General features: G+C 39.9%; 1 protein-coding gene across 1 annotated transcript in view; it reads left to right on the top strand.

The window, feature by feature from the left end:
* The window catches only part of OSBPL2 (oxysterol binding protein like 2), a 31518-nt gene extending 6324 nt beyond the window's left edge, over positions 1–25194 (top strand). Inside the window, exons 2-14 of the mRNA XM_005423617.2 lie at positions 4556–4713; positions 9652–9799; positions 10045–10120; positions 11321–11455; positions 12512–12609; positions 13283–13465; positions 15962–16069; positions 16977–17066; positions 17659–17779; positions 19607–19735; positions 20461–20584; positions 21221–21311; positions 22480–25194. Coding sequence (XP_005423674.1) covers positions 4677–4713; positions 9652–9799; positions 10045–10120; positions 11321–11455; positions 12512–12609; positions 13283–13465; positions 15962–16069; positions 16977–17066; positions 17659–17779; positions 19607–19735; positions 20461–20584; positions 21221–21311; positions 22480–22582 — 1443 coding nt within the window. The 5' untranslated portion in view covers positions 4556–4676 and the 3' untranslated portion in view covers positions 22583–25194. The remainder of the gene's footprint in view (positions 1–4555; positions 4714–9651; positions 9800–10044; positions 10121–11320; positions 11456–12511; positions 12610–13282; positions 13466–15961; positions 16070–16976; positions 17067–17658; positions 17780–19606; positions 19736–20460; positions 20585–21220; positions 21312–22479) is intronic.
* Positions 25195–26070: the final 876 nt, after the last annotated feature.

Here is a 26070-nt window from a genome sequence, read left to right as displayed (position 1 = left end):
GTGCTGGTGAACCTCTGGGGTTATTTTAATGACTGCTTATTGATTCTCTACTTGGTTTTACTTAAATGCTTCTGGATTTCACAAGTAGATTCAATATCTGTGTAATGAATGGAACCAAGTGTTTTATATATCATGTAGAGCTAGAACATGTACTTTCAAAGCAAAAAAAAAAAAGGATTTTTAATTTAGCAGGGTGATGTCAGCAAAGCTTTCCAGAACTGCTGCATGATGAGAAATTTCAGCTTGAGGTCTGGAGGGAAAAAGGCACTGCAGCTGTCCCCAGCCAGCTTCAAACCTGAGCTTGCTGAGCCACATTCCAGCCCTGTGAGCCACTCATTGTAAATGCTGCTCTTTCTATAGAAATGTAAATGTTTCTTTAAGGAGGAGTAACTTTTGGTTATCCAGCTGGGTCTTTGTTGAGGGTTAACCTGGAAGAACAAGTTAGGATAGAGGAACTAGTCAGTCGAATTAACTTAGGGTAGTTACAGGTTTAAACTCCTACAGGGGTACAAGTTTTTGGGGTTCTTTAATTGATGTATAAGTTCCTAGGATCCAGGAGCATGGTTGAAATAAGTTGGTTGTTTTTGTTACTTTTCTCCTGAAAAATGAAATTTGAGAGGGAACAAGCCTACGAAGTGACAAATTTGAGGGATTACTAATTTCCCAAGATAAAGGCAGTGGGTTCCCACACGCTGCTTTTGGAGAGCAGCCCTGAAGGTGGAATGTGCATCTCCTCTCACAGAGATGCTCACATGCACATCACAGAATGCCTGGAGCACATTAGGCAGTTTATAAAGTGATTTATCAAGTGATTTGCGAAGTCTTGCGCTTTTGTTGTCCTGGTTTTAAAAATAAGTTCAAGTGGGAGGAAATGGTTTAAAATAGGAATTGTGCAGAGTCTGGGACTGGTGTATTTCTGGAAGGGAATTTGTGTACCTTCTACTGCTGGGGACTGTGACCTTGTAGGGGACACTGTGACCTGCAGAGAGCTTTGCATGCAGAGCATGTTATTGGCAGCCACATCAACTGGGGCTTGTCGCTGCCGAGTGACAGGTTCAGCTCTGTGCCTGACAGAGCACTTTGTGGGACATTATTCACAACCACTTTGTTGTTCCTTGGTCATGGGCCCTGGCTGGGACTGTGGCTGGTGTGAATAGTTTGTTACACGCTCTGCATCAAGGCTGTGGAGAAGGGAGTTTGCTCCTGAGCTCCTCCTGGGACCTGTCTGGTGTTTAGGAACTGCCCTTTCTGTTTGTTCCCTCTCCTGTGACAGACCCAGTTCTGGAAGGCAGGAATTCTGGAATTCTGAGTCATCCCTCCCCTCTGCAGAACCTATTTCAAGGTGTGCTGTGGATGTGTTCCTGCAGTTTTTACTTTGCTGCATGCTTTGTTTTGTCATTTGCATTTGCAAAATCTTCCATGTCCCTTAAGAAAGGGGCTGTCCATGGTCATCAGTCAGGAATGTGTGATCCTCTCTGATGAACTATGAGAATTTAAAGGGGTTTTAATGGTTATCACAGAGTCTTAGGATGGTTTGGGTTGGAAAGGGCCTTAAAGCTCATCTCATTCCATCTCCTGCCATGGAACATAATAAATTAGTTCATACCAATCCATAGCCTTTAAATATGAGGAAGTAGATAAGCTTTGTTGCTTATCCTGTTAACCCCAAAATCCATCCTGGTTGTGGCCAGGGGTGTGTTGTCATCATTAAATGAGGATTTTCCAGTTCTCTTAAGGTGCCTGTACTTGCAGCTTTTCCCTGTTATTGATAAGATGGTTTGGGGAGTGCAGCTGGGCTGAGATCCCCTAAAGAAAAGCACATTTCTGGGTGTCTCTGTCTTTCAGCTGGGCTGAGATCCCCTAAAGAAAAGCACATTTCTGGGTGTCTCTGTCTCTCAGCTGGGCTGAGATCCCCTAAAGAAAAGCACATTTCTGGGTGTCTCTGTCTTGGGCACCCAGGCCCAGCCCCTTGGCCCTGCCTAAGATAATTTTAGCCTGTAAAGCAGCAAACCTCAACTGCTGGAAGTGTTTTCTTAATAAGTGAACTCTGGAAACCTGTTTGTTACATTCCTGTTGATTACCGTGTATGCAAGAAAATATCCAGACAGACTTTGTGTTCCTTCTGCTCTGTAGGACTGAAAGGTGAGCCCATGACAGGATGTTTATGCTGTATGAAAGGTTTTCCAGGAGAGCAGCTGGGCCTGAGCTCCTGGAGGTCTGTCTGACACACGAGTGGTGCACCCTTCTTTCAGTGGCAATTTTGATAAAAGCTGCTAACCACCCTTGCTGGTGTGCAGGTGAATTCTTCTGGGAACATCGGGGGATGGGAGAGGAAATACAGATTACAGATACTGTGTGTTTTTGTCTTTTGGTATTTCAGTGTAGTTAAAAGTAACTTTTGCTGTTGCTGTTAGTAAGAGAACAGGATTTAATCCCAGCTTTTTGGCTCATGAGAGCTGAGTGCTGTTATCACTGTGTGTTCAGCTACATGCAAATTCATGTTAATCTCTGCTGTATAAAAGAACTGAATGTAAAGGAAGTGATGCAAGTGGGAAGTTATTCCTAGTGTAACTCAGCAAAATATGATTTTTTTTTTCTTTTTTAAAATGTTCCTAACACCTTAGGAAAATTTGTGACTGTAATTATTTAAAGTGATTTCAGTGCATATTTTGTATATAACTTAAGGCATAGGATTGAATTTTCAAATAGCAGTGAGCTTCAGGTGTGGTGTGAGGTAGATGTCAGGAGAGCACAAGATAACTCTGCTTTTCATTTGTCTTGATTCTGGTCACTTCATTTGTACTTGGTGAGTGTTTTTATAGGAAAGCTTTGTTGTCTCTGCAGTGAAGCTGCACACTGTGGGATGTAGTTCCACTTCACAAGGCCTTTTGTAATGCAATTATTATTGTGCAGGAGAGGGTGGAGGAAAAACTGGCATTCATCTGTATGACCTTATTTATTCTAAGGCTCTTAATGATATTTGACAGTTTTGTAAGTCATAATTTTTATTTCTTAGTGCTTTCTATACAACACTAAACAGAAAAAGGGAAAATGCAAGAAAACACGGAGAAAATGATGTAGTTGCAGTCCTGATCATGAGAGGGCTGTGTCTTGTACATATAAGTTTCATTCTGGAAATATTGGCAGCTGTTTTGCTAGAAGGATGCACTGCTTGCAGACAATTGAAAGCATAAATGTCTTGCATCTTCAAAGATACTTGGAGGGCGAGGACTTGTAAATATGATCTTGCTGGTGCAGGGATTGATATAAAATCCTGTAGTAGCAAGGAGATGGGAGGTTCCTAAGGGAAAACTGACAAACTGAAATACCTATCCTTGAAAGACATTAACCACTTCAAGGCCAACACTAAATTCATTAACTTAGATGAGTCCTATAATGGGCTGGTTTAACTCCTCCCTCTGAATGGACAGTTAGAAGAACTGAATGTATGTGAAACATTCAAACAGCTTTTGTTCTGGGCAGTGAGTCAAAAAGACTTGAAACACAGTCTGGTTTCTTGCAGAGAAAAAGCAGGAATTGGCTCCAAACATGGTACACTCTTCTTCTAGGAGCAGAGTGCACTTCTGCCTTTGTTTCTCTTAATTGGAATGGAATTGTGCAATTATAATTACTCTGGAGAAACTACTGTCACAAAAGCAGTGGAATCTTCAGGATCAGAAAAAATTGAGACTGACAGATTGAGGTTGTTTGGGGGAGATATTGATAGCATTGCCATGCTGTCATTTATTGCTGTGTACTTGGCTCATTGTTGGAACCTGGTGAACAATTGTAAGAATGAAATCGAAATTTTCTCATTCTTCTCCTTAAACTAAAATTGGATGAGGTAAAAATATTTGCATTACACCATTGTCAACCATCTGGAAAAAATCTAATTTAGTCCATCCATGAAATAGAGGTGGAATGCTACATAAATCTCTAAGTTATTTGCAGAGTGCGTGGTTCTACTGAGGAAAAGTTTGTTGGTTCTTTACATTCCTTCTGGAGGGAAAAATCTCCAGTTTTCTCTTGGAGAGTGCATAGCAGTAGCCTGACAAAAGTTCTCTCAGGGTCACTACATATTGATTGCCTGATGTAGAGTCAGGCCCAGCATTTGCACGCAGTGGTCAGATTTTGAGATACCAATGTTCTTTCCTTGTTCCCAGCTTTCTTGGTTAAGGATGCAGCAAGGCTTATCCTCTTGCTAAGGAGAATTTTTGGTTTGCCAGCTGGCTTTTTCTTCTGTCAGTTCTCTGCTCCTTTCTAGCTGTACTTGCCTGAAATTTAACTTGCTGTAAATAAGATACATTTTACAGTAATGTATATGAAGTATTTATACAGAGAGAAGTGTGACACAGTAAATCAGCTGTTCTTGTGGCAGGTAGTAGTTGTCTTCAAAATTACTGTGGTTATCAAAGAAAGCTGTTTACTTATGAATGCAGAAATCCATCCTTTGCCATGGGAAGAAACAGGAAAATTAGTGTTTGTCAAGTGTGAGCGTTTGTACACAGGAGAAATGTGGAAGCTGCTAATTCTGTTTCCCTGTCTTGTCAAATAGATCATCTAAAGCAGCTGGGTATTTGCAAAAGAAGACCCTGACAGCACTCAGATACTTTAAATCAAGTTCAAGGATGCATTAGAGAGAGCTGCAGTGGCTGCACCAGATTTCACCCTGAAGGATGAACAGTGAAGAAGAGTTTTATGATGCCGTTACGGGTGAGTGGTGGGCACGGTGCCAAGGGGATAAAACCCCTGTAAATTGCATTGTGTGTGTGGTGGGGGCCTGGTAATATATGGCTGTTAATAATAAATCAAAAGTGAACTTGAGTTGGTAAAACTTGCAGTGCTGTCTTCTGAAAAGTAGAAGAGGAAAATTGTAGCTCATGTTCAGGCTTGGAAATGAGGGGTTTTTTTTTGTTAAAGCTTAATGCCAGTTATTATTTCATCACTATAACAGTCTTTTAGTGGCCAGGTCTTGCTTTTATTTTCTGTGAAAATCAATTTAATAGCAGCTTGAGAAGCAGGCCCTTTGAAAGGTGAAGTATTTCCTGTGGGTTGTTTTTATTGTTATTGTATTCATTTTTTTATTTTAATGGAAAACTTATCCTAAAGAATTGAAGTAGAAAATGCTTTTTCTAGTCAGAAACAAATTGCTGTAAAAGTATGTTTTCAAGATAGGGAGCCGAAAGTCTTTGCAATCCTATTTTCTCTAAAAAAGCAAACATGAATCACTTCACACTTGAGCAGTGTATCAAATAGTACTTTGCTTTCAACTAATGAGGATTAATAGTTATTTATAAGAGCTTTAGATGGCTTTAGTGGTGAAATAAAATGCTTGAAGTATTTTAATAAAGAAAAAGGAAATCCTCTTAAAGATTTCAAGCAATTTTAAAGATTTCCACTGAAATGTCTCTCAAGAAATCCTGTAGCAGAGGTGAAATGAGAAATAGTAGTTAATATAAAATCACAAGAATGAAAAGAGAATAATGGTAAGTGTGAAAGCTGCAGGAGTGGAAGCAGCATGGTAGATAGAAGTGGGTAAGGTAGACTTGGACATGGTTGGTTGGAAATTCATGTGAATAAGCAGAGGGGGCTGGGTGAAGCAGTGTGACTGACAGCAGACTGTACAGGACTTGTCACAACTATGTCACAGAGGAGAGAGGAAATTTGGTTTGCATTCATGCCAGCTGGGAGTGATGGGGACTAGTACTCCAAATTCATCTGTAAAATCAAACCATTGTACCATTAAAATATGTCTGTGTGTCATTAATAATGGTGAGCTCAGGGTCACTGCCATAAATGAACTAGATTTTTTTTTCTGCTAAAAAAGATGTGTGCGGTACTCCTAGGAAGTCAAGTCCACAATCACAGTCCTTTCTGAGCCAAGGTGAGCTTCCAGGTTTCCCAGTGAAAACTTCAGGATCTGAGGTTCCAATTTTTGATTAAAAAAAAATGGAAGTTCCCTTGGCAGGCTCCTCAGTCTGCTCTTTCCAAGGATGCTCTCCTTGTTTTTAGGTCAGATCAGCAGAAGGGCAGAAGCTGCCTTCAGATGTGCTTAATCTGCTCAAAGTCTAGGGTTGGGATGTGCCTGCCAGGAATGAGCAGATTTTCCAGCTGTGTTTTAGTGTTGAGATGAAAACAGTGTGTGTACCATACTTTTGTCTTGTTCCTGCTGCATCCTGGGTCTTGGTTTCCTCAGAAGGAGCTGCAGTGTGTTCCCAAAGTTCACTGATTTTAGGAAATGGGTGCTAGGGTCTGTGTCCTGTAGGGAGTAAACCAGGCTTAGAGCATTTGGACTTTGTGGGAGTTACTCCAGAATTCTGCAGCACGCTCAGCAGCAGCCCAGGTAGTTTCCTGCCTCCTTTAAGGTAGTATGGACTCACTCCTTGAGGAAGTCACAGCTTTTCCATAGTTATTAATTAATGACATCCACTTGCAGAATACAAACATCTCCTTAGGAGACCTCTGATTTTTATAGTGCTGGATTTAACTCCTTGGCTGAGAGCTTCCTGTTTCTGACACTGTCCCCATCTCATCCAAAAAGACATGGTCACGGGAGGGCATTGTGTGCTGTGTGCTTGGGAATCATCCTCCTGGCACATGGTTTGTCCCTGACTGGATGATGATGGCACTTGAGGAGCTGCAGCATGGACTGGGGTGTTGATGAATCAAGGGGATGGATGAGTTGGTGACAAAGTTTCATGGGGAGAAGTTTCTTTGCAGTCAGAGGTGATTAGCATTGCTGACACTTGACAGCCTTACCTGGTGAATGAGTACTCCCCTAGGGAATCCCTTGGGAATGTTACCTGTGATCTCACTTCATTCCAGACCTCACAGCTGCCAAGAATCTGCTTTTTCTCAAATTCCAGTGGCCTCCTTCTCTGAGGCTGGATCAGGATAAAGGTGGTCAATCCTTAGATGAATTTCAGATTTTTTGAATTTGTCTGTGACACAAGGAGCATATAGCTTTGATCTCTGTCACCTTGGGTGTGTTAATGTCATCACAGACTTTGTAAAGACTGTGTGCCATCAGGGACCTCTTTTGAGCTGTATCCTTCACTAATATTTTCAGCTATCTTTTTGCCAAAGTGTTTTGTGGAAGTGTTACCACAAAGCAGGAAAATACCTGGCTGTTTACCAGGGTAATTTATTTTTGAGAACATGAATAATTTAATTTTGCTTTTTTAAATATTAGCCTGCAGTTCCACAGAAATGTGTTCTGTGCCCATGAGGCTCAGCTGGTTCATGCAGCCAGGTGTATTTGTGAGGGTGTTGTTGCTCTCAGGTGGAGAGGAGGAAGTGAGGTTATCTGCCAAACTGATAGATGTTCCTTCTGTCTGGATCAGACTGAATCAATGGCTGTGTAAGAGTTGCAGATGTTGTGAAAGGCCAACCTGCCTCCATCAGCTACAGCTTGTGACAATGGACCTAATTTGGAAAGGGGAGAATGGTTAATTTCTGGCAAAGAAAAAGAGTACCACTTGCTGTCTACACTTCCAGCCTGTTTATCCCTATTCCTTTATATGTCTGAGGGCTCTCAGTACCCAGGTGTTTTGATTCCCTCTCTGCCTTGGCTGACAATTAATTATTGCTCAGGGAAGTTGCTGAGTGTCCAAAGGGGAGGTGGTGTCCCTGCCCATGACTCAAGCAGGGCTCCTGCTGCCTTGGCTCGTGGGCAGCACACTCTGAGTGGACTCAGTTCATTTGCAGGATGTGGAAGAGGAAGGCTAAGAGAACTAAAGTTACTGGCAAGTCACTTTTTCTTTAAGCTCTTGAAACAGATTTATGTTGGCACTCAACTTAAGTATTTTACTTTGAAAGTTTAAGATTTAAAAGCTTTTGTTTCACTCTTAACACATGTAAGTGGGACTTGTGATTAAACTAATTGTATTTCTGTCTCTGGTTCCCATCCTCCTTTTAAATCTCCATTTTTATCCTCACTCCCAGTGGCTTTTTAGTATGAAAACTGTCCTGTAAGTAACTCTAACCTACTTGGTTTCTCAGGTTCAAAGCTTCATTGGCAGCTGGTGTAAGGCTCTTTTTGCAACTTAGAAAAAACTACAACAAATCACTTCTGTTTTTCTTCCAGATCTACTTCCTCTGCATAAAGGAGTATCTGGATAGTTCTCAATAGAGCTATAATACCTAGAACTTCATTGAGAAGCATCTTCCTAAGCTTTCTCAATGGGCTTGCAGTGGATAAGTCATGTGATGCTAAGGTGGAAAGTGCAGCTGAAAGTCTGTGATTATCTGGCTGTGTACCATAGTGGTTTTGGTTTGGTGGTTTTTTTAAAGTAATTAGGTAGAAGTGCAGTCTAATAAAAGCAGACTTACCCTTCTGATGTACTTCCTTTTCTGGAGCAGGGATTTAATTTTTGTTGTTTGTCTGCAAGACACTCATTTGAATTGGCATTTATTTACTTACCAATGACATATTGTTGTCCATAAATAATATATATACTCTAAATTCTTGTTGTCCTTTACAGGAACAGGATAAAACAATTCTGAATCATAGGAAACAAACACTAATGTGGATAACACAATGACCATTGATAGGATTAGCAGGGTTTCAGGTGCAATATAAAGACTGGAATCACAGTAACCTTTTTCAGAACTGTTCCCCTATAAGCCAGGGGACTATTCCTGTTGTGAAGCTTTACTTTTACATTTAGGTGTGTTAATCTCATTGAAGTGATGCTGTTCCTTGTTGTTGTGTGAGTTTGATCAGATTTTTGGGTGAGGGTATTGTACCAAAAAGCTTTTTTTTTTTTCTCCCAACTTATAGTTGAACTAATAAGTTATTTTGCTGCTTGTACTGTAACAGCTTCCAAAAAAGTTAATATATGGTTAAAAATACTATTTTAAAATCAGAAATATTTTGTTGTGAGTTGACTGAAGGTTTTTTTAAGGCAGGTGTTTCAGGGTAGTCCTCATTTTAATGACCTGAATCTATATGTGACTGTCATGCTTCCCAGTTGAGTACTAAGAGTGCCAAGGTGTGGTTATTGTGGTGTAATTACATTCCTGTGACACAAAACGTAGGAGACAGGGCAAGACATGACATCACCCATTACACCTGCTGTTTACCAAATAAGATTGTATCCCTGGGACTTCCTGGTGCAGTTCTAGATGTTTTTGCCATCATCTTGATCCCTGAAAAAAGTGCAGCTTTTTCTTTCTAGAATGTGTGTCTTGCATGAATTGCTGTAATACAGTAAAAGCAGCCATTGGAGAGGTTAAAATAAAGTTGAAGTACTGCTTTGTAAAAAAGTTAATGGCAGAAGATACAGCATTTAGTCTATTTAAAATTGAAGGAAAACTACATAACTGCAACAAATTACTGTAATTACTGTGCAGCTCTGGAAAAGAGAAAATGCAGCTAATCTGATTAGGAGCTACTCAAGAACTTTTAAGATTCTAATTTAGTGTTCTATTCAGCAGTGTGAAATATGATAATTCTTGATTCTAATGCAATAATTGGCTCATAATACTCCTGGAAATTAGGTCACTTAATAAGGGTTTTCACTCTGATACTCTTTGAAATAAACTAACCTGGTCTAAGTGTACTTCAGGTGTGTCACTTGCAAAATGTGAGTGGCACTCTGTGGCATGGTAAGGCTCCTAAGAAACTGTTGCTTTTTGGTTTTTATACAGGCTTTGATTCTGACAATTCTTCGGGAGACTTTTCAGAAGCAAATCATAAAGGTCCAGAAATGCTTGATCTAGAGCCACACCAAAGCAATAAGACTGAAAAGCATAATGGAGAAACAGAGATACAAGAAAATGGGATTAAGAGACACAGGTAAACACAGAGAGCTGCAGAGGAGATGGGAGTGGAGCATGTGCTGGCTCACACCTTCTGGGGCATTGCTGTTCTCATGGGAGAGGGTAATTCTCTGGGGTTGGAAAGTCATTTAATGTGTCTGCTTCCTCTGCCAAGTCTGGGGTGATGCTTTGCTTCCTTTATAAGTTGCTTCAATAGAAAAGAAAATGGCTTGTTGTTTAGTGGGCTGATAATGACAGCTGGATTTTTTTTTCCCATTACAGAACATCATTACCTGCCCCAATGTTTTCTAGAAGTGATTTTAGTGTGTGGAGCATATTAAAAAAATGCATTGGACTGGTAAGTTAGCTTGAATGAAGCATCTGTGTTAGGTCTCCTGATGTCAGCTGATTAATTTTATTGCTTAAACATCAAGACACAAAATAACATATGGTGCATTTTCCTTTTTTTTACTAGAAAACAACAACTCCCAAAATCTCACCATTTATTTATTAACAGTACTATTTCCATATCTTCTTTTGGTGTTAGAGTATGTGGATTGGCATTTCTGAAGCTGTCCTTTAAGAATTAGACTAAAGCCATTTAAAGATAATCAAATACATATGATTGACACTATGCTATCTTACCTGCTCTTTTTTTTTATTCTTTACTCAGCAAAAGGTGTTTTAGGACTTTATTTTATTAATTCATGTCATCTAGGAGATACAGTTGTTCTCTCAAAACTCCTTTTGGTGGGATGAGTGACATATCTACTCAAACTTTTCCTTGGACCAAATCAGTTGAAGTTAGTTAAGGTTAACATTTTTCTTCCCTTCCCTGTGCCAAGGGGAGGAAAATGTTGCATTAACTTCATCTGGTGGCATTCTGCTTTCTGCTACATTTTAAGCACTTACATAGATGTTTTAATGCCCATGAGTGCAACTTTACTACACCCAAGGAAATTTGGCTGTTTAATTAAAAGACCTGGGGAGTTGAAAATCTCTGTATGAACTTCATGTCTGTCTTTATCCACACGGGGAACCAGAAACGGTCTGACACAAATAACAGGCTGCTTAAATAAACCACTAAAATCTGTTAGAGCAATTCAAGTGGTATTCTTTATGTAAATGTTCCTTTCAAAAAATAATTTGTGGTTGCTGCAGTGAAATAGATAGATTTTATGCAAATAAGCATGTGAGGTTTTCCAAGGAGCTTGTGGCACTTCAGTATCAGCACAGAGCTGCTTGGCACATTATTGCTGCTACCTAGGGAAATTTTAACCTCTTCTGCTTTACACAGAGCACAGCAGAGAAAATGACATTCTCTGTGAATTTATTGGGTTAGCTGGATCAATGTTTTCAGTTATTTCAGATTGCAAGTAGGGTTCTGCAGTGCTTCCAGGCCTTTTCAGCTGTAGCAGGTCTGCATCAGGCTTGCCAAATATCCTCTGAGAAATACTATAAATAAGCTCACCCACAACATTTTTCCAAAATTCTTGTTGTTGCCAGTTGTTTACTTAGTGTTGTGTCTAAGAAATCAACCTGCCCTTTGGTTATGTAGGAGCTGTCCAAGATTACAATGCCCATTGTCTTCAACGAGCCCTTGAGTTTCCTTCAAAGGATAACAGAATATATGGAGCACATATACCTCATCAATAAGGCTTGTAGTCACACAGATCCCCTGGAAAGAATGCAGGTAAGAATCCCCACCACCTTCTGGGTAATTCACAAGTTTTTTTCTCCCAGTCTTTGCTTTTAAGACAGTTTCTCACTTGACTGTATCTCTTTCTCAGGGACTATGGTAAGAATACCCAGTTTGTGTGTCTAGATGAGTTTCTTCTTTCATAGTGGTTGTGTCAAATATTTGTGACACTTTGACCCTTCATGCATGCACAGAGTTTAAAAGGAAAGTGCCACAACTGACCATGCCTAAGGATCTCAGCTCATTTCTTTAACTGACTTTTTTTGTGTTTTTATGTGTTGTGAGGATGAAATCTTGGCTTTATGTGATTCTAAGTTGGTTTGTTGAGTGACCTCATGATTTTGAGGTTCCCGGATGAAAAATTCTTGTGACAGAGACAAATTTACCACAATTTTCTTCTACAAAACCAGTTGTTATTGGGATTGTTATTGGATTTTCTTCTCCAAAACTGGTTGTTATTGCCTTGGTCTACACCAGGTCAGTGAATATGGTGACACCTGTGTGCATCAGGTTATGCTGGTGTTGCTCACAGCTCTGGTTTTACTGGAGTGCAGTGGAGGGTTTATCTTGGCTCCTGTGTTTGTGTGCTCCAAACCTCCATTCCCCAGCCTGCAGGAGCTCCTCAGTGTCACCTGAACCTGCTGGCCTGGCTCAGGAGGTCTCATTTGTGCTAGAAATGGTTCTTACCTGGCACTAGGAGAGTGAGGCTCTGTTCCCAGTGAGCTGAGGGTGGGGGCAGTCAAAATTGGGGGAAAGTAGATTTAAAAAACCAGGCTGGTCTTGTAGGAGTAGGTGAGGCTGAGTATAATCTGGCAGAATTTACCACAGACATTAATTCCTGTTGGAAATTAGATTCTTAACAAGTGCTTATATTTCCCCATTTCTCTGTCATTTATTCTATGGCTTACAAATGTTTTTGCCTTAAGAAATAAATATAAAGCAATTCCTTTTTGGAATAATAAATACTGTAGTGTGCAACAAATAAAGTACCATAAACTTAGAGTTTTAATGCACTATTCTCATAACAATGTGTTCTTAATTTGCTTACAGGCTGTAGCTGCTTTTGCAGTTTCTGCTGTAGCTTCTCAGTGGGAGAGAACTGGCAAACCATTTAACCCACTGTTAGGAGAAACCTATGAATTAACCAGGTAGTAATTACATTGATTTGGGAGCTGGGGCTCTTTGTGTTCTTGAGTTAGCAGACTGTCACATTGGTCTGGTTGTAGTAAAATACCACTAAAGTAGATTTCTGAGTATAGCTAAAATTCTTTTCCTCAAACTATCTCAGAATTTCTGAGAAGTTGTTATAAAAGCTAATAATTTTATTTCTAAGTTCAGGCAGAGTATTCTTTGAATTACTTAGAGAAAATTGGTTCATGTTCTTCCATCAAAGATGCTTCCTGAGCAGACACTATTTATTAATTTAAATATTGTTTTGTTGATCATGTCGATAGAGAAATTAGTCTGAAGGACTTTGAGCTTCCTCACATAAATGAGTGATATGTCTGCAGTAGGGTAAAGAATTTTCAGTCAGACCTTTTCATTTTGCCCAAAGTGTTTCTGTGTTTTCATGAGTTATTTCAGTGAAACTTCTTCAGAGGCTTTTCTGGGTAGAAATCTGGTTTGGGGTATCAAAAGAAAGTGTTCAGAGCAGAAATCCTTTCATTTCATTAATTGTAAATGTGTCACAAAACTAGAAAAGGAAAAGTCTCACCTTCAGCTTAATCTTAAAATACTTCACTTTTTTTAAGTATCAACTCTTTTCTCTTGCAATATTAAAAATGTGCTTACTGTTTAATGCTCTTTTTTTGTTGTTGCCAGGGAGGACTTAGGATTTAGGTTTATATCTGAACAAGTCAGCCACCACCCACCTATTAGTGCATTTTATTCTGAAGGCCTCAATAAGGACTTCATATTTCATGGATCAATCTATCCCAAACTAAAATTCTGTGGAAAGAGTATAGAAGCAGAGCCTCGGGGAACAATTACTTTGGAGCTTCTGAAGTGAGTATGAGAAGTAAATAACTTTTTTTTTTACTTTTTGTAATAACCCTGTTGGCTTTTCAGAGGTGATTGCCTAAAAAACCCTTGCTGAAGAGGTTGTAAGAATTGATTTACAAATTAATTTTCACTGCTTAATTTCAGAGTTGGGTTTTTTTGTACTGTACTTCCATAGCTGTAGCAATTTGACCCAGTTTTTCCATCATGAAAATTAGCATTTCTTACATATTGGTTGCTACTGAAAGCTAGTTCTGTGAAGGCATGTAAAATTTAAATACAGAGATAAGATTCTCTTACTGGGCTGCTCATCTCAATTTTCAGTATTGCTGTTGGTTTGGGGGGTTTGTATGAAAAGAGCTGCATCTCACAATAACTGTTCTGTGTGGTGAGGGAACAGGAGAAACTTGTCAGGATTGCCACTTCCAGAGAAGGATCAGCTTCCTGCTAAAATCAAGAATGCCTCTCCAGCCTGCTGCCAGGCTTGTCTCTCAGGAATTACGTGATGTCCCACGAGTTGTTTTGTGTCCTGGTGGCACAAAGACTCTGGAGCTTTCCCAAATGGGACATGAGGATGCACTAGAACAGTTGCAAATAAAGTATTCTGCATTTGGTGCTTTTAGAAAAGCCTTTCTGAGGCCTAACTCTGAGGTGGTTTTGAAATGTTGACTTAAGAAAGTTCGAGACATTTGGTTTCAATAAAAAACCAACTTGCCTTGTATAGCAGGCACTGACTTTTCCTGTACTTTCTTTTGGAAGTAGTTTAATTTTTCAGCTGTTGGCATCTAATATTCCAAAGTTCATAAAAGTATGAACTGGTCTTGGAGAAAAATTATGATGGAAGTAAAGGACCTTTCTTCTGAATGTAGAAGGAACTGTGAATATTAGTGCAGAATGCAGATGTTTCCAAAATGATGTTTGTTCCTCAAGAGCCTTTCTTTAGAGGACTATTAAAATTCTTGTTGACCCTAATCAAGGCTGAGATTTAAACTGGAATATAAACAGTTAAAGCATTTGTTTGAAATAATTGCTTCAAGTTAGCAGCAGGAGTTGAAATAAAATTTTGAGCCTCTCAGTGTTGTGATTCAGACCATTCTGTTGCTTTGAGGAGTCTGAGAACTACTCAAAGCCTAAGTGAACAAGGAGCTGTTTGGGAAGCAAAGCTGTGAGTCAGTATTAAATTGTGCCTTTATATTAACCATGACTATTTTTCAGAGCACTAGAAGACACTTTTCTCTCACTTCTCCAGCACAAAAAGTGCTTCAATTCATCAGCCCTGACCATAAGTGCTTTGTGTTGTGTTTTGGTTTATGCTGTAAAGCTTGTGGTGTCAGAATAGTTCAGGAATAAAACTATGTTTAAAGGCTGGGGGATTAATTGGAGGGTTTCTGGTATTCTTTCCCCCAGCTGAAGAGTAGTCATTGTTCTAAAGACTCCTTGAAGAAAAGGAGCTGTGGGAAATAGTGAGACTTCAATGATCTGTTATTTCTCTGTGCTGGAAACGTGACATTGGAGTGTTCTCTCCATACTCACTGGAAATAGAAGTACAGGGCACTTTTTACAGAGGACACTGCTTTTTCTCTATTTTCTGTTAAAACAGAGTTTACAAACTTTTCTAAGATAGATTGATTGCCTACCAGGTAACTTCACTATTTCCCTTACCAGCATGGAAAGATGAGTGTAAATAGATGGCTTTGACTCTGCTAGTGATAATAGAAATCCTATTGTTTAACTTTTTGATCAATTGTAGAATAATGTCTTTTAAGGATTTAGAATCTGTAAACTCACCTTTAAAGCTTTTCACAGAACAACAAACCAAAAGTAAAGCCAAGTGGAAAATCAATTCTAGAATTTTTCCTTCTCAGTAAATCTTTGGGGAAAGGATGGAATTGAGTTGTGAACTGAATTTTAAAATGTCACGTTTGTGGAGCTTGCAGTAGTTCTGTTGTGTCCCAGTGGTGTTAAACAACCAAATAAAAAGAAGCCAAAACCACTCACACCTCCAAAATTACCTTCAGTGGCACTGGAACAGACCTCAAGTACAGATGAGAAACCTTGTGGCATGTTTGTGTAAACCACTTTGCAATTTACTGCTGCTGCAGCAATTGAATAGAAGACACTGTTAGGCATTAGTTTGTTAGTCTGGTTCTCCTGCAAATACTGTGTTTTATCACTTAAAACTTCAAACATGCAAATGAAAAAGATGAATTCCTGCACTGCTTTTTATGTTGGGCTGAAATTTGTAATCCAAAGCACAGCAACTGTAAAACTCATGTGAGAAGGGAGAAGAATAAGGACAATATCACTTCATTAACTTGCACTAATGCTTGGATACAACACATGGTTGGCTTGTAAAGAAAAGTCTGTTTCTCTTCTGTTTTGAAGCTGAGTGCTGGCTGTTCAGAGGAGTGCTAAATATTTTGCCTTGCCATGAACAGAATTGAAAGCAGGCTTCCATCTCAAGCTCAAGAAAATGATTTCTTTCTCTTATTTCCTTGACAGGCACAATGAAGCTTACACATGGACAAATCCAACCTGTTGTGTACATAATGTAATTATTGGTAAACTCTGGTTAGAACAGTATGGAGTGGTAGAAATTATAAATCACAGGTAATGCTGATCATGAATCCAAGGGCTGTAGGGATTGTTGTGGTCATTTGTGTTACAGAGCAGATTTTGATTTTTGTCAAGACACACAGGAAACTTTGTTTTGTAGCTCCAAAGTCTTGTGGGGGTTTTTTGTCTTTTTGTGGGGTTGTTTTTTGGTTTTTTTTTTCCTCTCCTGACACATGCAAGCTCTTCCTAGACCTGGGATTACTGTGATAATATTATTAATGAAAATGCACAAAGCCAGATGGCCTATGGAGAGCAAAGGTTTTACATTTGTGTGTTACCCATCCAAATTCAGCACCATTGCCAGAGAACAGAAATTCAATTTAACTCTAGAACCATTCAACAGAATAATTGTCAGAAGCAGGTTGGACCTCCATTGTGTTGATTGTGATTTGTCACTTTTTTTAGTTTAGATAATGGACAATGTCTTAAACTAAGGGCACAGCACAGAAAAATGATTGCAGAGTTGGGAAATGTGAACTTGGAGAGTATCAACTGCTCTGCCAACTGCCTGTATCAAAGCTTTTTACTTACATAAAAGAAATTACCTTCTAAATGATGAGGGAAAGAATTTTGTGAGCAGCATTAATCCTGCACACATTGCTCTGTCAGTAAATGAGATCTTCAATCCAACAAGCGGCTGTTTGATACTTCTCATAGTATCAAATCTGTAATCCTGTCTCCTGTACTTGCACAAAATTTGTTAGTTCTATGGAATTTTAGAATTTGTGTGCCATTTTTCATGTTCTGGTCAGATAATAAACCATAGTTAAATCAAAATATTTATATATATATAACCACCAGCTAACTTGTAACTATATTAAAAAAGCTAAACAAGGTAAAATAAATTTTCTGATGTATTTAGGTGCTTGCTTCTCTAAGCATGTACTTATTTCCTCCACAGTACTGGAGATAAATGTGTCCTTAATTTTAAACCATGTGGACTGTTTGGGAAAGAGCTTCACAGAGTAGAGGGATACATCCAGGACAAGCAGTAAGTGAGAAAAGCCTCTTGGTCTCTCTGTTTTAACACTGGGGCAATGTAGTTTGTAACCCATTTTTGTTCTCTGTGTCAGTATTAAACCCCTTGATTCCAGGATGATAATTTTTAAGCATTATTAGAAAAGCTCTCCAGTCCAGGTTTTGGAAATGAAGGGAAAATGCAGAGTAGCTGCAACTGATTTACTACTGTACAGTCATAATTCCAGTCTTCAGTTTAAAATAATGAGAATGTGGTTGCTAAAAGTTTTTAATTAACCCAGACCTGTTTTGTGACTCTGAGTTTCTGTATTATAATTGGCTTTGATGTACCCACATTCATTTAACAGTGGCAAAAGCATGTGACTGTCATGAGGATCTGTCCTGGAAGGCTGCAAGGAGCTGAAACCTTTTCTTTGCCTATCAGACATCTGTGTTTTCTAAGAATCACCCATTCTGTGATTCTGTGAAATCTGCAAATAGAAACATAAGATGCAGCGAAGTAGGAAGCCGAGTATTTAATGTAGATCAGAATCTGCAAGGCTTGGCTTAGCAGGCTCACTCAGAAGGAAGAGCTCAGTGTCCTTTGCTTTGCTTTGTCTGTGCAGCAGGAAGAAGCTGTGTGTGATCTATGGCAAGTGGACAGAATGTTTGTGGTGCACTGACCCCACCACGTATGAGACCTACAAAAAGAATGAGAAGAGAGGCAGTGAGCCGAAGAAGAAGTCGGTAAGGTGAAAGATTCTTTAGGGAGAAAAGATTCTGAAATGTCCCAAATTAAATCAAAACATCTTATTTAGGTGAATGAAGGATAAAAGCTGTCATTTGGTAGGGGTTGGACAGGGCAGTGAGAAGGCACTTTGAGCTTTGCAGGCTGTGGTGTGAGCTGCTGGCATGGAAAGGAGCTTGTAGGAATGGTGTCTGCTGGAGATTGGTCAGAGAAATCATCAAATATCAACCCCCAAGCTGATGTTGTCCAGTCCTTGAATGAGGAAAGTGGCTCTACTGCCAAGTCCAGCAGTAAAAATAGTAGGATTTGGGCAGTAAAAAACAATAACAATTTTGTTTAAGTCGGATATGCTTTTTGGTGATGCAGATTTTCAGAACTTAGGATGTAGAAAGTCTTTACAAAAAAGAGGTCTGGAAACATACAGGGTTTTTTTTACTTCATATGTAAGCAGTGTCAGGGAAGTTGCTGCCAAGACCTCAGTGTCACATGGAAAATGGGAAATGTTGTATGGTGCAGTAGAGGACTTTGGGTTTCCTTATATCAACAGTTACTCACTGAAAATGAAAAGTTAAACAGAAGCTAATCACTCTTGATGTCAAGAGTCTCAAACTTTAAAAGTATTCACATCAGAAGAATCTAGAGCAACAACAGGCCTTGCTTTTGGCTCTGGATTCCATCATGGTACAGGCTTATATTTGGACTCTTTTTAGAAAAATAATAAGGTTCTGTTCATCTTAAGAAAATCAACTCTTTCTTTCCTTCCTTCCTTCCTGTTGAGATTATTTTTAGATGGGGAACTGTCTAACAGTAAACCAGATGTTGACATGGAAAGTAGCCTAGAACTGTCTTTTTAAATAATGAATACTCAAACCAAATGATTGAAATTAGACTCTTAACCATATGGAGCTGTTTTCTAGTGTATAAAACAGGCTCTGTTTAACCTAGTAGGGTATTTTTGATTGAAACAAATGAGCCATGTCAAAGAGGGCAAAAAGAAAATAGAAAGGGGGTGGGAGTGAGGAAAACTGTTACTGTCACTCCAGGATGTTATTGCCTCAAACATCCCTTCTGGTTGTTGTGGTTTTAAATGGGTTCTCATGGTAAAATCCTCTGAAATTCCACAGTGCTGCTGTCTGTATCCTGCAGCAGTCAGATTGTCCCAGATTCTGAGAGCAGCCCCCTGAACCATTGGAGTTTTACGTGTGCAGCACAGCAGTGCCACTGGTAACAAAGGAACTTTGAAGGAAAGTCACTGTATTCATAAACTTAAGGACACAGTCTTCACAGTGAGAAAACTGGCAGTGATAATTGTGATTGGATCAGACTGAAATGAGCGCCTGTCTTTTTTTAACCACACATCTGAATGTTTTGCAAATGGTGAAGCAATGTCCAAAACCAGGTGTGCCCTATTTGTGACTTAAGAACTAACTCGGGAACTGGTTTAAATTTCAGTCTTGACTCTTTTGCACCTGTAGAAATAATGGTCATGTGAGGTGAAATTAAGCTATGGCGTAGGATAGAAAGGAAGCTGGAGAAAACACTTCTGAAAGACATTAATTTACTATTATTACTATTACTGATTTTTTTAAACAGATATTCAAGTTTTATTTAAGTGAGACTATTCAGGGATATCAGGAGCAAGACATGATAAAAATGAGAGGGGCTGTATACAGAGTGAGGAGAAGCAAGCAGGAGGGGGTGAGGCAGAAGTAAAGGAGTGTTCAGTATCAGAAATGTGAACAGATCCTTCAACAGTCACTGCAGAACCTGAGATGAAACCATCCAATGTTCCTTTGTTCCTCTGCCAAATGCTATCTCCGTTTCAGAGTGAAGAAGATATTAAATCTGAAAATGATGAGGCTGATGATATGCCAGAGGTTCAAGACACAGTGCAGTTCATACCAGGCAGTAAATTGCTTTGGAGAATAAACTGTAGGCCACCAAACTCATCACAGGTAACTTTCAATCTGCCCCTGCTTTGCTCTTGCTGGTGACTTATCCAGGAGAACATGAGGAATGGTCCAGGGGACCTTGTTGAGTGCCACTCCTTGGCATAGGAGCAGGCTCTGGCAGTTCTTGCTGCACTAAAATTATACTCCAGCTAGCTGTGCTTTGGTCCTGTGCTGAAAGCAGCCCTGCTGTGCCTGAGCTGGCACAGGGAATGTGTGCTCAGAGTGCAGCTGGGAATCTGGGGACTCAGTTTATAACCGATCTGGGAGATCTTTGCACTGAGAGTGGCTGAAATACAGATACACATTCCCTTCTGCTGGCCCTGCTGTTCCAAGACAAACTGCCACAGGGTGCAGTAGCTGGGCAGCAGGATATTAATTTCAATAGTTTCAGCAAGACTTTTTGGTCTTTCAGGTGTGGGTGGTTTTGTTTTTTCTAAAAATGATGATGTTAAATATCAATATCATAGGAAATCTGTCTTAATCTTCACAAGCAAAGACTGCTTGAAAAATGAAAGCTGTGATTTCTGTCCCCATCTGCCCTTTCTTGTTCTTCCCCTCCAACAAAAAATCCAGCTGGTGTTGAATGAACCTAACTTTGCCTTCGGGGCAGCCAGCAGGGGTTTGACTCAGCAATTTCTCTTGGAAGTTTTGTTGTATCCATTCATTGCAAGGTACCCAGCACTGCTTTGCTGGAATAACTTGTGTGTTCTCTTCAATTTGCTTTTCAGATGTACAATTTCACCAGTTTTGCTGTGAGCCTCAATGAGCTGGAGAAGGGCATGGAGGCAATCCTGGCTCCCACGGACTGCCGGCTACGTCCGGACATCAGGAACATGGAGAACGGGAACATGGGTATGTGTTTGCTGCAGGAAATACTGGCACTGCAGTGAGTTTTGGGAGGGCTGGATGAAGGGAGGTCAATGCAGGAAACAGTATTCAGTTTCTCATTCTCAGAGCGGCCTTAACTCTTTTTCATCCTGTGCACTGAACGTGTTTTTGAACAGTATGTGATGTCTGTTTTCTCCCAGAAGAGCCTGGGAGAGCAGATGCATCCCAGGGCTGCTATCCTGTGTTGTGATGTGTTTGCATGTTTGTTAACTTGGGAGGAGCTGCAGATGTGCTCCACTTGCTCTGGAGTTTGTCTGGAGAGACGTGGTGAGCAGACATGCTCTGCTGCTCTGGTGTTTGTCAGAGGAAACACAGGGCCAAATAGTGAAAAAAATCACTCCGTCATTTCCTAATCTGAGTTCTTCCCTGCTGTCTCAGTGTTTCTGAGAGATAGAACACCAACATTTCAGTTTCAGCTCTGTGTTTGTAGCAGCAACTTCTCTGAAATGAGTTTTAGGTTTTTGTTGCTAAAGACTGTGTACAGCAAATGCTTTCTCTTGGTTAAATGAATTCTATTTCATTTCTCTGGTCTTTCCTGTGTTTTCTGCATTTTTGTTTCTTTTTTGCTAAATTACCAATTTCTCTTGAAACATTGGCTAGATGTGGCAAGCAGAGAGAAGGAGAGACTGGAAGAGAAACAAAGAGCTGCTCGCAAGGAGCGTGCGAAGGACGAAGTGGAGTGGCACACACGGTAAGGGGCAAGGAAGGAGCAATTTGTTTAAGCCTGGAATGGTTGGCTACACTGCTTGAATTGTTTGTATTCAGGACAGCATGTGTCTGATTACTTCCATGACAGCACAATTTGTAGTGTCACTTAAAGCATTGCTGGGTCAACAATTAAATATGTAGCTGGAAGCCAAAATTGCTGATAAGCCTGTCCTGGAAAAAATACCTAACAAGAAATGCTGAAACCTGTCATAATTAACTACTGTGGTAATGATGAATTTTTTTAAAACCTACAGAAGTCATGTTTTTATTAGAATGAATGTTAAAATGTTGACTGTCATCCTCCTTTAACCAATTCCTGTCCAGCTTTTGGTAGTTGAGCAAGACAATGTGGCCCTCTAGGACCTTTTATTTTCACACTCTTTGGATTTCTTGGCTTGGATACTTCAGAAATTGCTTTTTTGATTGCATATTCAAGTGATTTCCGAGTCACAGAGTGCATCAGGGAGTGATGTGTGATTTGGCTGCTGCTCCCACAGGGTGCTTTTCACAGCTGCCAGTGCTGTGCAGTCAAGTGTGTGCTCATGGCCAGTTGCTTACTTCAAAGGCAAGAACTTTGGGATGCTCCATGATTTTATGAAATTCAGAAGAGGAAGCATTCTTTTCCCAAAGCCTGGAGGAGTAGCTACAGATTAATTCCAGTTCATGCCTTGAAAAATCTCTTCCAGAGAATATAAAAATTGGTTTTGGTTAATGTGGTTAAAAAGTAAGCAGCTGTTGATGTTCTGTGCAGGGCACAGCTCCATAGAACAGAAACTGTTTCCCCTTGGGAGAAATTGCTAAAAATAATTGTGTAACTGATTTGGCATTCTTTTAAAGCAAAAATTAATATATATAATCTAGAGTGTCAGTGTTACTTTTACTTGGAATAGGACAGGAATTTTAAAATCCATTTAATACTCTTTGACTTTATGCTAAAATAAAAGGTGCTCTACAAGGTGATGATAATTGCGTAGGAAGTTCAATTATATTCATGTTCAGAATATTTCCTAAGAATTTTTTATAAGAAATACCAGTGTATTTTTAGAATGTTTTGTGAAAGAAGCAACACTGGGTTTTTTTCCCTGTTAATAACTATTCATTCTCTTTGCTTTTTTTCTTTTATTGTTTCTCTCCTTTTTTTTGTTTTACAGATGGTTTCATCAAGGCACTAACCCATACACTGGGACTCCAGATTGGCTGTACTCAGGTGGCTATTTTGATAGAAATTTCTCAGACTGTCCAGACATATACTGAAATTCCAGAAGCAATTGCTCATCTCATCCGGACATCTAGTTACTAGATTTCATTCCAAGCCAGTTACTCTGGTTTTGTGGATAGCAAAAACCAGCTTTTCAAAGTAAATTTTAACAGAAATTCTATCAGTCAACAATCAATGATTTAATTCTCACTAACGTTGGATTGCCAAATATTTAAATACTGTTGCGCTCATTCCGTAAAGCTGCGCCTGAAATCATCAAGTTTTCACTAATTTTCAGAGGGACCTTTGGTTCTCCATTTCCTCCCCTAGTTTCTCTGCCAGGAGGATATGCTGTATCCGTAGAGCACATAACATCCTTGAAAACTACATAACTTAAATAAACTAGAGATAATATCCTCGATACTTAGTACAATAGAGAAGAAGCTGAAGTTTTTGGCACTCGGAGCAGGGATGAAAAGCCAGCATGGTACCAATAGGATCAATCCCAGTCCTGTCACACTCCCATACTGTATGTAGCACTCCCTGGGGACAGGAGCTCCTGGCCCCACTCTCAACAATTCCATAACTGAGAGCCTTGGGAACACAAAAGCCAGCCCAAGCCTCTCACACGGTAGTTGTCTGTTACAGAGTCTTCACAACTTTGGGACACTGTGAGCATTAAACTGTCTACCTGTGATAAATCCCATAGAGCATACCTTAGGAGAAGGGAAGGGCACACCCAAAATGTGCTTTTCCTCAGGTCAAATGCTGTTAAATGCTGTTCTTACCATAGGAGAAGCTTTGGAAGCAATAGCAGGAATGTCGAGGTGGTTCCAATGTACAATATATTGCTTGCTACCACTTGGAGGCTTAACTCTTGTGCACTACCTTTGGCAGCTTTGGCACTGTGTATGCTTCTAGACTAAACTTTCCTTTGGAAGCACTTCCGTGTGTGTGTCCACGCAGGTTCATGTTTTGGGGAAGTTTTGGTTTGCATGTTTCTCATTATTAGGTCATGTCTGTTTCGTATGTTGTGAAAAAGCAGAATCAATTTAAAGCTTTGGCAGAGTTATACCCATTACAAGTTTCCTGTGAGCACGTGATGTCAAAAAGTGGGATTTTTTAATGAATTTTTTTTTGTTGTTCCATATCAAACCATTGAAGCCATATAATACTGGAAATAATCAATTACTGAACTGATGCATTCATTTTATTTCAAGTGGTATACTTCAGGGGCCAGGGTGTGGAGAGAGGCTTGAAAAATTTGGTCCAGTAATTAAAATTTATCCTTATATTGCTGCTTCTTTTATGAAAGTTTTTAATTGGGTAACCAGGCAAAAATGGAGAGTGGCTGTGCTGTGTGAAGTTTGCAGTAATTTCGAAATTGTTGGTGTTAAGTGCCAGCAACATGAAGAGTTCAAGAAAGAATTGGTCTGATTTGTGTCCAGAACATCTGTGATTTCATCCAGAAAGTAGATTTTTGAAGTGTTTCTCTCAGAGGATTAAAAAGCAAAAGAAAATTAACATATTCATAGAGGAATTCTTCCAGCAAATCATGTGTGCAACAATTGGATTACATTTGGGGGAAATTTAGTTGTCTTCATTGGAAAAATAAGAGAAGCTGTAAAACTTCAAGGCAGTAAGGAAGGGCACAATCTGACTCTTGTTCATGGCAACTTGATTCCGTTGCCAAAAATTGTAATTTGTGTTGATGGAAGTCGTCAGAACTTGAGATGCACTTAGTAGCCCAGTGGGGTTGTGTTTGTTCCTAGTATGGGCACAGACACTTCTGAAAAGACACTGCTGATCCACATGGAACAGCATAAAAATATTTTTTATAAAAACCTGAGCTTTAATGACAATGTCAGGCACTGTTAACCCCTTTCCAAACTTGCTGCACGTGCCATAGGGAATTTTTTTTGTTAGGTGAGGATTGAAATGAATCACATATTAGACCAGTGGGAGTTTAAAACTTACTTTAATTACATAGTGTGTTTGATGCTGGAGTGATGTTTTTAAAACAATGCATATAAATAGAAATTGCCTGAATGGAAAAAACTGTACAGATGTTCTAAGAGGAGGTGTACAGGTTAGCATCCCTTTTGTCTAAGCCAGGATTTAAATTCAAAGACCTAAAGCCTTGTCATTATGTGAAAGCATGAAAGAATTGTACCAATGTGTTTAATCCAAACTTCAGTATAGAATCTTCATGGGATATAAAAAGAAACTGGGAACATTTCCAGTGTAAGAACACTTCATTAGTTACATCTTCACCCCCGTCTTCCTTTCCTTTAGTCTGAAGTTTTCAGTAAAATTTCAGAATAGTTCCAAACCCATTCTTTTAATTTATTGTTCTTCATTGGCAACACTTTCAGAACCCTTTCCCTGCGCTGCCGACACAGCTCTGCTTGGCCAGCCCTGGCATTCCTAATGCTCTCAAAGTCCAAAAGTTTTTATTTTCGACGCAGATCTCGCCTCAGTAGTTTACGTGTCAAAACATTAATAACTTTGCACCTTTTGAAGAATGTCACTTTTATAACTTGATTAAACACTGTATATAAGATAACTGTGTTAGTATATGTTAATACAGCTACATAGAGAAACCAGCTAGAAAGAAATTATAATAAATACTTAATAAATAAATACCCTTTGGGCCTCTGGATGGTGACAGAGATTTTTGTGATACCTGTACAGAGCAGCTGGTGTGGGGCAAGGAGGACTTTGGCTTTGCTCAGCCCAGCCAGCTGTGGGGCTGTACCTTGATTTCATTGTGATGGTCACTGGACAAAGATGATTTAAATTGGAGCTTTGGACACCTCCAGCCCTGGGTGGAGGTGCTGGGTGGGAATTGTCAGTGGGAAGAGCCTCGGGAGCGCTCCCAGCTCTGACCTCATGTTGTGTGATGATGGATGATGATGATGGAGAGACCAGGTGTGAGCTGGAGCTGGGGAGAGTGGGCTTCTGGTAAAAAATGTTGTCAATGTGCAAGTTCACTTGGTAGTTGCTGATAGCATTTGTATCTTGGAGCTGATGTCCTGCTGTAAATGGGGAGCAGCTTTTCACACATCCAGCATTTATAGAACTCTTGGTGCCTGGCTTAACATGGACAAGGAACCATCTATCCCAGAAGACCTAATGAGAACTATTTATTCTCGTTTAATAATTTAAAATAATTTGCCAGTAAATTTTTCGCCCAAAACCCATTTTAAAAAGCCAACCCAATACTCTTCACCCAGCACTGCTGTTGGGGGCACACCTGCGTTGGCTCTTTGCAAACACCTGAGATTTGGGTCAAGGAAACAATACTGAAATACTGCGAAGCAACCCAGGCTTTGGCCATGAGCCCTGCGTGCCGTTCGTGGAAGGATTTCTCTTTTGTCACCATTTCCTGCCTACGCCGGGAATAAAGGTGCTGTTGGAGACGCGCTCGGCTGAGGGAGGGGATGGGGCCGAGGGGGTCATGAAGGCCTGGGGGGGTGAGGGGGGAGCGCCGCCATGTTCCGTGACACAGCAGGGGCGCCTCGCCCCGCCCCCTTTGATTGAC

Source organism: Geospiza fortis, unplaced genomic scaffold (genome assembly GCF_000277835.1).
Source record: "Geospiza fortis unplaced genomic scaffold, GeoFor_1.0 scaffold361, whole genome shotgun sequence".
Lineage (NCBI taxonomy): Eukaryota > Metazoa > Chordata > Aves > Passeriformes > Thraupidae > Geospiza > Geospiza fortis.
The sequence above is the reverse complement of the archived record's forward strand: the minus strand, read 5'-3'. Positions and strand labels throughout refer to the sequence as shown.